Below are 11112 nucleotides of genomic sequence, written 5' to 3' on the forward strand. Positions count from 1 at the left end.
AGCCCCTCACCCACCCCCTCCCTCAGCCCCTCACCCACCCCCTCCCTCAGCCCCACACCCACCCCCTCCCTCAGCCCCTCACCCACCCACTCCCTCAGCCCCACACCCACCCACTCCCTCAGCCCCACACCCCACCCACTCCCTCAGCCCCACACCCCACCCACTCCCTCAGCCCCACACCCACCCCCTCCCTCAGCCCCACACCCACCCCCTCCCTCAGCCCCTCACCCACCCACTCCCTCAGCCCCACACCCACCCACTCCCTCAGCCCCACACCCACCCCCTCCCTCAGCCCCACACCCACCCCCTCCCTCTGCCCCACACCCACCCACTCCCTCAGCCCCACACCTCACCCACTCCCTCAGCCCCACACCCACCCCCTCCCTCAGCCCCTCACCCACCCCCTCCCTCAGCCCCACACCTCACCCACTCCCTCAGCCCCACACCCACCCACTCCCTCAGCCCCTCACCCACCAATTCTCTCAGCCCTACACCTCACCCCCTCCCTCAGCCCCACACCCACACCCTCCCTCAGCCCCACACCCACCCACTCCCTCAGCCCCACACCCACCCACTCCCTCAGCCCCACACCTCACCCACTCCCTCAGCCCCACACCTCACCCCCTCCCTCAGCCCCACACCCACCCCCTCCCTCAGTCCCACACCCACCCACTCCCTCAGCCCCACACCTCACCCCCTCCCTCAGCCCCACCCCTCCCCCCTCAGCCCCACACCCCTCCCCCCTCAGCCCCATACCTACAACCTCCCTCATCCCCACACCCACACCCACACTCTCCCTCAGCCCCGACCCCACCCCCTCCGTCAGCCCCACACACCACCCCCTCCCTCAGTCCCGATCCCACCCCCTCTCTCAGCCCCACACCCAACCCCCTCCCTCAGCCCCGATCCCACCCCCTCTCTCAGCCCCACACCCAACCCCCTCCCTCAGCCCCGATCCCACCCCCTCCCTTATCCCCACAGCCCACCCCCTCCCTCAGCCCCACCCCCCACTCCCCTCAACTCCGGCCACACCCCACCCCCTCCCTCAGCCCCGGCCCCACCCCCTCCCCCTCCCTCACCCCACACCACAATCCCCCCTCAGCTCCACACCACACACCCCTATCAGCCCCAAACCACACTCCCCCTCAGCCCCACACCCTCTCCCCCCTCAGCCCACACCCTGTCCCTCAGCCCCACACCTGACCCCCTCCCTCAGCCCAACACCCCCCCACCCCTCCCCCACCCTTTCTTGGACCCCATCCCACTCCCTCGATGCTCACACCGGGTTTATGACAGATTTCAAACCTTGAAATGGTGTCTCCGTGGGAACCTGAGTTGTGAAACGTTGTCTGTGTGGCAGGGAGGTTTGAATAATTGAATATCGGAGGACAGAGGAGATCCTCATTTATCTCTCCACCCCGGAGGCTCTCTGCCTGTATTCCTGATGAAGGACCTTTGCCCGAAACGTCGATTTTCCTGCTCCTCGGATGCTGCCTGACCTGCTGTGCTTTTCCAGCACCACTCGAATCTAGAGACAGGAGGAGATCAGTCAGCCTGGGCCAGCCATTTAAAAGAGCTGGCTACATGATCCCAGCTTTCTCAAAACCCTGCAAATTATTCCTTGACTTCATCTCCACCTGTCCATTCAAAGTTTCAATCCGAATCTACTGGGGAGGTGTTGGCGTCATTGCTGGAGGGTAAATCCAGAGGCTCAAGAATGTGCTGGGGACCCAGGTCCAAATGGCAGACGGTGGAAGTTGAATGAAGAGTTTGTGATGGTCATGAACCTATTGCTGATGGTCAGGAAAAAAACATCGGGTTCACAAATGTCCTTTCGGGAAGGAGCTGCCAACCCTACCCGTTCTTGCCGACATATGGTTCCAGACCCACAGCAATGTGGTTCACTCTTAACTGGGCAATAAATGCACTCATTCCATCAATGAATTAAAACGAACAATCATCAATCGATGAACAATCTAATTCCCCCACTCACTCAGACAATACATTCCAGATCCTACTCACTGTGTGAAGCAACTCACTGTTCATTTCCTCTCCGTTGTTTTGTCAAGGTTTTAGGAGCTGAGTTCTCGTTATTGACCTGTATTTGAGAGAAAAGAATTTCTCCTTGCTTGCTCCATTCAAACCCACTGTATTTTGAATATTTCCATTGGTTTCATCCCCCTTCTCTGGAAAAAGTAGTTTCAAACTGGTCCAATCTCCCTGTAACCATTCTGGGTTACTGCCTCGGAATCCTCCCCAGACCTTGACGTTCTTTAAGTGTGGTGCTTCGGACCATTCCAGAATATTCCGGCTGAGGCCTCACCAGAGCTTGGCCTCCCTTGGTTTTTTGAACACCATCTCCCATTTACAAAGCAAAGTATTCCTATTTCCCTTCAATGAACTACACAGCCTCTGCTGTATGTCCCTTCAGGAGAGTTTATTGCCAAAAGTACAAGGTGCATTACTCCACGTATTAAATCATGTTGTTCCAGGAGACTGTTGATATTTCCTATTTTACAATGACGCCAATATTCTATGCACAAATTTTGAAATTGCAGTCTTGATAATCCAGGCCGTGCTGGTACTACAACAAACAGGATGGATCTAATTCTAATTGGTGAAGGACTCAGATTGTACCCTTCCGTCCAATCAATATGTTTCCTTTTGCCACTAATCCTTTCCTCCCATCCTTGGTCAGTCATGTGCTAGTGTTACCACTATCCCTTTCCCATTTTGTGCTTTAATTGTACAGCACGGAAACAGACCCTTCGGTCCAACTCGCCCATGCTGACCAGAATCGCGTCCCAATCTGACAATCCCATTTGCCAGCCTTTGGCCCACCTTCCTCTGAACCCTTCCTATTCATACACCCATCCAGTTGCCTTTTAAATGGTGTAATTGTACCAGCCTCCACCACTTCCTCTAGCAGCTCATTCCATACACACACCACCCTCTTCGTGAAAACTTTACCCCTCCAGTCCTGTTTGAATCTTAACCCACCCTTCCACTTCCTCATCCAAGTCATTTATGAATATCACAAAGAGCAGAGGTCCCAGAACAGATCACTGCAGAACACCACTGGCCACTGCGTTCCAGGCTGAATACCTTCCATCTTCTACCACCCTCTGTCTTCTATGGGTCAGCTAGTGCTGTATCCAGACAAGCAGATTTCCCTGTATCCCATGCCTCCTTACTTTCTGAATGACCTACCATTGGGAATGTTATCAAATGCCTTGCTAAAATCCATTTACGCCATATCCTTCATCAATGTGTTTTGTCACATCCTCGAAGACTTCAATAAGGTCTGTGAGACATGACCTGCCCCTCACAAAGCCATGCTAACTATCTCTAATGCTTTTCCAAGTAATCATAAATCCTGTCTCTCAAAATCCTCTCCAATAATTTGCCCACCACTGATGTTAGATTGACGGGTATGCAATTCCCAAGATTATCACTATTCCCTTTCTTGAACAAGGCAATAATGTTTGATTAGATTAGATTACCTACAGTGTGGAAACAGGCCCTTCGGCCCAACAAGTCCACACCGCCCCGCCGAAGCGCAACCCACCCATACCCCTACATTTACCCCTTACCTAACGCTGCGGACAATTTAGCGTGGCCGATTCACCTGACCTGCACATCTTTGGACTGTGGGAGGAAACCGGAGCACCCGGAGGAAACCCACGCAGACACGGGGAGAATGTGCAAACTCCACACTTTCAGTCGCCTGAGGTGGGAATTGAACCCGGGTCTCTGGCGCTGTGAGGCAGCAGTGCTAACCACTGTGCCACCGTTCCGCACCATTTGCCACCCTCCAATCATGTGGCACTACTCCAGTGGACAGTGAGGACGATTGCCAAAGGCGCAGCAATCCCTTCCCTTGCTTCCTGTAAAAAACCTCGGATATATCCCATCTGACCCATGAGACTATCCTCATGTTTGTCAAAATTTCCAGCACATCCCCTTCTTAACAGCAACCTGTTTGAGCATATCAGCCTGTTTCACACTGTCCTCACAAACGTCAAGGTCCCTCTCAGTTGTGAATACTGAAGCAAAGTATTCATTAAGGACCTCCCCTACCTCCTCTCACTCCAGGCCCAAGTTCCCTCCACTATCCCTGATTGGCCCTACCCTCACTCTGGCCATCCCCCTGTTCATCATGTAAATGTAGAATTTGATGCTGGAGATTAGAGTCAAGATTAGTGTGGTGCTGGAAAAGCACAGCAGGTCAGGCAGCATCCGAGGAGCAGGAAAATTGACGTTTTGGGCAAAAATCTGCAATCTGATTTGACCTTCCAAAATGAATCACTTCACACTTCTCCAGGTTGAACTCCATCTGCTGCTTATCAGCTCAGTTCTGCATCCTCTCAATGTCCCATTACAACCTACTACAGCCCTCCACACTTATCCACCACTCCACTGACCTTCATGTCATTGACAAACCTATTAACCCACCCTTCCACTTCCTCATCCTGTCCTGATGAAGGGCTTTTGCCCGAAACGTCGATTTTCCTGCTGCTCCGATGCTGCCTGACCTGCTGTGCTTTTCCAGCACCACTCTAATCTTGACTCTTCCTTAATCCTACCTGCTAAAGCTTTTTCATGCCCCCATCTCGCTCTTTTAGGTCCATTCTTCAGCTCTTTCCTGGCTCCCCTGTAACCGTCTGGAGCCCTGTCTGATCTTCACCTCCTCAACCTTAAGTCAACTTCCTTCTTCCTCTTGAAGGTGTTCCTGATCTTGATGTTCCTGATCCTTTGTCACCCAAGGTTCCTTCACCCTATCATCCCTTCCTTACCCCAGTGGGATAAACCTATTCAGCACTCACAGCAAGTGCTCCCTAAACTACTTCCAAATTTCTGTTGTTCTCTGGGAAATACACATCTGTCCCTAATCTTCGTATTGTAATTCCCCCTCCCCCAATTAAATACTTTCCCATGCCATCTGCCCCTATCCCTCTCCATGACTATAGTAAAGGGCAGGGAATTGTGATCACTATCATCAAAATGCTCTCCCAGTGAGAGATCTGACACCTGGCCAATATGGCCTCCCCTCTAGTCCACCTATCTACATATTGCATCAGGAACTGTTCCTGGACACATCTTGCAAAATCTGCTCTATCCAAACTATTTGAATTAAGGCGTTTCCAATCAATGTTAGGGTAGTTAAAGTCACCCATGATGACAACTCTGTTACTTCTGCACCTTTTCAAAATCTGTCTCCTAATGGCCACGACATCGTAGCTCCAAGTACTAATCCATGCTCGAAGTTCATCACCCTTATTCCTGACACTCCTTTCTTTAAAATAGACACATTTCAACCCATCACACTGACTGCTCCCTAAACTACTTCCAAATTTCTGTTGTTCTCTGGGAAATACACATCTGTCCCTAATCTTCGTATTGTAATTCCCCCTCCCCCAATTAAATACTTTCCCATGCCATCTGCCCCTATCCCTCTCCATGACTATAGTAAAGGGCAGGGAATTGTGATCACTATCATCAAAATGCTCTCCCAGTGAGAGATCTGACACCTGGCCAGTTGAAGTGTTCTGAGGCGGAAGATGAGGCGTTCTTCCTCCAGGCGTCTGGTGGTGAGGGAGCAGTGGTGAAGGAGGCCCAGGACCTCCATGTCCTCGGCAGAGTGGGAGGGGGAATTGAAATGTTGGGCCACAGGGTGGTGTGGTTGATTGGTGCGGGTGTCTCGGAGATGTTCCCTAAAGCACTCTGCTAGGAGGCGCCCAGTCTCCCCAATGTAGAGGAGACCGCATCGGAAGCAACGGATACAAGAAATGATATTAGTGGATGTGCAGGTAAAACTTTGGATGTGGAAGGCTCCTTTAGGGCCTTGGATAGAGGTGAGGGAGAAGGTGTGGGCACAGGTTTTACAGTTCCTGCGGGAAAGTGCCAGATTGGAGGGTGGGTTGTAGGGGGGCGTGGACCTGACCAGGTAGTCACGGAGGGAACAGTCTTTGCGGAAGGCGGAAAGGGGTGGGGAGGGAAATATATCCCTGGTGGTGGGGTCTGTTTGGAGGTGGCGGAAATGTCAGCGGATGATTTGGTTTATGCAAAGGTTGGTAAGGACTGTCTATCCTCCCTCACAGACTCTCTGCACACTGTGTCTACCTGTACAGCAGTTACTCCATCCTCTGATCTCTAGCTCCTGTTCCCACTCCCCTGCCAATCTTGTTTAAACCCCCCTGAAGAGATCGAGCAAGACTCCTGCCCAGGATATTGGTCCCCTTCCAGTTCAGGTGCAACCTGTCCTTCTTGTACAGGTCCCACCTTCCCCAGAAGGTATCCCAATGATCCATATATCTTGAAGCTCTCCCTCCTACACCAGCCCTGCAGCCACATGTTCACCTGCACTTGCTCTCTGTTCCGGACCTCACTAGACTGTGACACCGGTAGCAGTCCTGAGATTACTACTCTGCTAGTTCTGCCTTTTAGCTTTCAACCTAACTCCCTATATTCACTTTTCAGGTCCTCTCACTATATCTCAAACCCTTCATCCTTGGCAGCATCCTTGTAAATCTTTTCTGCACTCTCTCCAGTTTAACCATATCCTCCTTATAGAAGGGAAACCAGAATTGTCCACAGTATTCTAAAAGTGGCCTCACCAATGTCCTACACACCATGTTTTGACTATTGAAGGTAAGCTTGCCAAATGCCTCCTTCACCACACTGTCTACTTGGGACTCCATTTTCAAGGAACTATGAACTTGCACACACCGATCTCTTTATTCAGCAACACTTTCCAGGGCCATACCATTAAGTATATGTCCTGCCCTCGTTTGCCTTCCCAAAATGCAACACCTCACATTTCCCTAAATTAAACTCCACCTGCTACTCCTCAGCCCATTGACCAATCAGACCACGGTCCCGTTGTACTCTGAGATAATCTTCATCTCTGTCCACCACCACCACCTATTTTTGTGTTATCTACAAACTTAGTAACCCTACTTCCTAGATTCATGATCAAATCATGAATATGTCTGTTATTTCATAATGTAGAAGTTCACATAACCAGCATCAGCTACCGTAGCTTCCTCAGCTGTGTGTGTGTGTGTGTGTGTGTGTGGGACTTGCTCAGACAGGTGAGTCACCAATAGCTGGCCTTTAGCAGACATGCTGCCTCTCCCTTCAGAAGCTAGGCTTTTTCTTTCTCCTTTCATGGGATGTGGACATCACTGGCAGGGTCAGCACTTTTTGCCTGGTCCGAATTAGTCTTTCACCAAATGGCTTGCTTGGCCATTTCAATTAAGAGTCAACCACATTGTTGTAGGTCTAGAGTCACTGCTAGGCCAGATCAGGTAGAGATGGTAGATTTCTATCCCTGAAAGGAATGTTGCTAAAGTTTCATGGTCACTAAAATTGAATCTAGCCGTCAATTCCAAGCTAATTATTAATTAGATTTGTGTTCCACCAGCTGCCATGGTGGCCGGAGAAGACATTTCCTGAGAACCTTCATAGAATCCCTACAGTATGGAAACAGGCCCTTCAGTCCCACAAGTCCACACCGACCCTCCAAAACGTAACCCACCCAGACCCATTCCCCTACCCTATGACTTTACATTTACCCCTGACTAATGCACCTAACCTACACATCCCTGAACACTACGGGCAATTTAGCATGGGCCAATTCACCCTGACCGGCACATCTTTAGAGTGTGGGAGGAAACCCACGCAGACACGGGGAGAATGTGCAGACTCTGCACAGTCAGTCACCTGAGGCGGGAATCGAACTCAGGTCCCTAGTGCTGTGAGGCAGCTGTGCTAACCACTGAGCCGCCCTCTGGATTACTGGCCCAATGACATTGGCACATTTTTTGTTCTCCAAGTGAAAATTAATTTTGTGTCCCTGAGACTCCACAGATTGTCCCGCCGTTAGTTAAGTTTCTCCCTGAAGCCTTTTTTTCCGATCCCTCTGTTCTCCCAGCCATTGGAACGGAATGGAGTGGAAGCACGGCCATTGAAACCAAGGGGAGTCATTCCAATGAACCACATCCGCTCAGGATCACCACCCTCTGTAAATCAGTAACTGATTTGAACTCCCACAGTGAATGGTTATCCTGAAGACAGCTCATCCCATCAGAGTGAGAGCGAATGCTGGCATCATTGGCATTAACACAGGATATGTGCCAATCCCCTGAGGCTGATAGTCCACGGGCATTTGTGTCACTTGATGCAGTAACGTTTCAGAATCTGTCCCATTTCCCTCTGACTAATGCTCCTAACACTACGGGCAGTTTAGCATGGCCAATTCACCTAACCTGCACAGCTTTGGATTGTGGGAGGAACCCCACACAGACACGGGGAGAACATGCAAATTCCACACAGACAGTTGCCCAAGGCTGGAATTGAACCTGGGACCCTGGTGCTGTGAGGCAGCAGTGCTAACCACTGAGCCACCGTGCTGCCCTGTGTTCATCTGTCATTACTTCCTTACTAATGCATTGCAATAATTTACTGAAATTGACCTTCTGAATCTCAGCTGCCCCACCACCCAGAGTACTCACTCTCCCATTTCACCATGTCCCAGGTAAAGCACATCGGTTGGAGACAGGGTGAAGCTGTTAGCTCAGCGTGGCTGTGGACTGGAGCAGCTTCGATATCTTGGTCAGGCTCGCTGCACTGGAGGGGCTTCCGTCTCCTGCATCTCTATTCGCACAGAGACCTGGACTGGCAGCTTTCCCACGGCACTGTGTGATACAACCTCACGGACAGTGTGAAGTCTTCAATATGACGCAGCAGCTACACAAAATCAGCTTTATCTTATGTGATTGAATATCTTTGCAAAGGGATTTCAGTCTGGGATTTTGCTATTTTCAAAAGATTGAGATTTGTCAGAGCTCACCTCTGTCATACTATTGTCCAAACCCAGTACTTGAGCTGGGACAGACATAGACATGGTCTTGATTTGAAATCGATTGGAAATTGGAAGGCAGTATTGAGAAGGCTAAAATCAGCTACTGATGTGAAGGTGGCTCTAGTCTCACTGATTGAATATCTTTTTGGAACGGCAGGGACTCTGAAGGTATCTGAGGTGGTGGAAAAGTCCATCTCTTCAGAGAGACACTGTCACTAATGCCAGCAATTATCCACAGGGCCTGGTCTGCACTTTAAAAGCTGCGTTTAAATCACTGATACATCTGTTTGCACAGCCTAGAATCTGCCTCAACTTATTTATAATTGTCACACATCAGATATTGATCGAATAATATTGTACAGTCGAGTTTTCTTTAGAATAAATCTTTGTGACAGCTTCAACCAGAAAACAATGTGCCTTTGGAATTGAATATAAACTATACAGTGGTGAGAAAAGAGATACAAAATGTCTCCACAGTCTGAGTATTGGTGACGTGTCACGGGACGTGAAGTGAAGAGAATGTTAGGACCAGATGGATTGGGCAGAGGGACGTTTGCCAGGGAGCATCAGAAAGCAGAGTGGCGCAGCAGCAGGGCATTGGCTAGGAATGGCAAAGCTTGCTGGGAGACAGGAAGTCTGCACACGATAACCTTTCACTGGGAATAATGGGCAAAGTTCATTGATTGGACGGGTGAGGAGGGTGAATGTGGGATGAAGTGAGGGCTGATGTGGACTGGTCTGTGCGGCTGCGCAATGTCACAGTAGAAGGTGACGAGATTTACGTTTCACATACATTTCTGATGATTGCGTTTTGCGAGCCACAGTGTAAATGGGGAGACAGTTAGAAGCTGGACACTTGAAACAGGAAGATGGCCAAATCTGATTACCATAAATGTTTCGCGTTTTATTTGTCATTTCTCAACAGAAAAAGATTCTGTGTGATTATTGCAATAAAGATAATGTATTTGTTCAGGTGATTTTCACAATGTTTCACTTTATTTATGCCAGCGTATTTTTCTTTTCCTCGGGTAAGGTTTGGTTTGGGATGTTGGTGAGAAACTGCTCCGCAGTAAACCCTGTAAGAAATTACACCCCAAACGGGCTTTCTTCACCTCCCAGTCCTCGCTTCTCCCATCTCCTTTGAAAGTTTCAACCTCTCTGTCTGATGACATGGGCTGCACTGAGAACGCTACAGATCTGTATCACAGGAAAAAGCTCTTCGGCCCATCACGTCTGTGCCAGTCAAAAACAACCATCTCACTATTCTAATCCCATTTTCCAGCCCGTGGCCTAAGAGCTTGTGTGCCTTGGCATTGCAAGTACACATCGGAGTACTTTTGAGATGTTATGAGGCCTTCTGCCTTGAGGACCCACCAGCCTCTGAGGGAACAGCTGTTCCTCACATCCCCCGCAAACCTTGTGCCCCTGGCCTTCAATCTATGCCCCAGGTCATTGATCCATCCATCAATGTCTCTTCCTGTCTTTGCTCCTTATCATTTATACACTCGATCATGTCCCCTGTCAATCTCCTCTGCTCTGCAACTCCAGTCTGCCCAATCTCTCTCCAGAACTTAATCTCTCCAGCCGAAACCTCCTGATATGTCACCTCTGCACCCTCTCCAGTATTATGACGTCCCTCCTACAATGTGGATTCCAGAACTGTACACAATACTCCTAACAATCACTTCATGTAGTTCCAGCATAGCCTCCCGATCTCAAACTCTTATAAAGGCAAGTATACCATATGTCTGCAGTGTCCCTGAATAACCCCTATACCGTGATAGAACTAGGCCCCAGACTGGGCCTTCTGAGAAAGCCAGCACATAAGGATCCACTGGTCAGTGCTGCCTTTGTTTACCCTGAGGTTCAGACACAGATACCTCCCTCGGCCTAGCTAAGGCCTCCATCTCCCATTTTTTGAGCTTGACTCTCTTATTAGAATGGGCTTTTATTATCTCCATTTGTATTTATTTTTCTAATCCTTTGACTACAATGGACAACCTCACATTTATCTATTTTTAAACTTCATCTCCCAAATTTTGGCCCATCCACCTAAACAATCTATAAACATTTGTAAATTTCTTATTTCGTTACTGCAGCTTACTTGCTTCAGTGTCAGCCTCAAGTTCAGTTCTAGTACCTTCTAGCCCTACTTCCAAGTCATTAATATGAATTAGAAATACTTGGGACCCAGCGGCTGAACCCTCAGGCACCCTACATCTTGCCAACCAGAAAAAGGATCTATG

At 49.6% G+C, this 11112-nt stretch overlaps 1 protein-coding gene across 3 annotated transcripts in view; it reads left to right on the plus strand.

Moving 5' to 3' along the window:
* Positions 1 to 9841, plus strand: part of gramd2aa (GRAM domain containing 2Aa) — a 67492-nt gene extending 57651 nt beyond the window's left edge. For all 3 annotated transcript variants that reach the window (XM_072553236.1, XM_072553239.1, XM_072553238.1), the window contains one exon: positions 8540 to 9841. In XM_072553236.1, the coding sequence (XP_072409337.1) occupies positions 8540 to 8543 (4 nt within the window). In that variant the 3' untranslated portion in view covers positions 8544 to 9841. The remainder of the gene's footprint in view (positions 1 to 8539) is intronic.
* The last annotated feature ends 1271 nt before the right edge of the window (positions 9842 to 11112 follow it).

Source organism: Chiloscyllium punctatum, chromosome 33, assembly GCF_047496795.1.
Source record: "Chiloscyllium punctatum isolate Juve2018m chromosome 33, sChiPun1.3, whole genome shotgun sequence".
Lineage (NCBI taxonomy): Eukaryota > Metazoa > Chordata > Chondrichthyes > Orectolobiformes > Hemiscylliidae > Chiloscyllium > Chiloscyllium punctatum.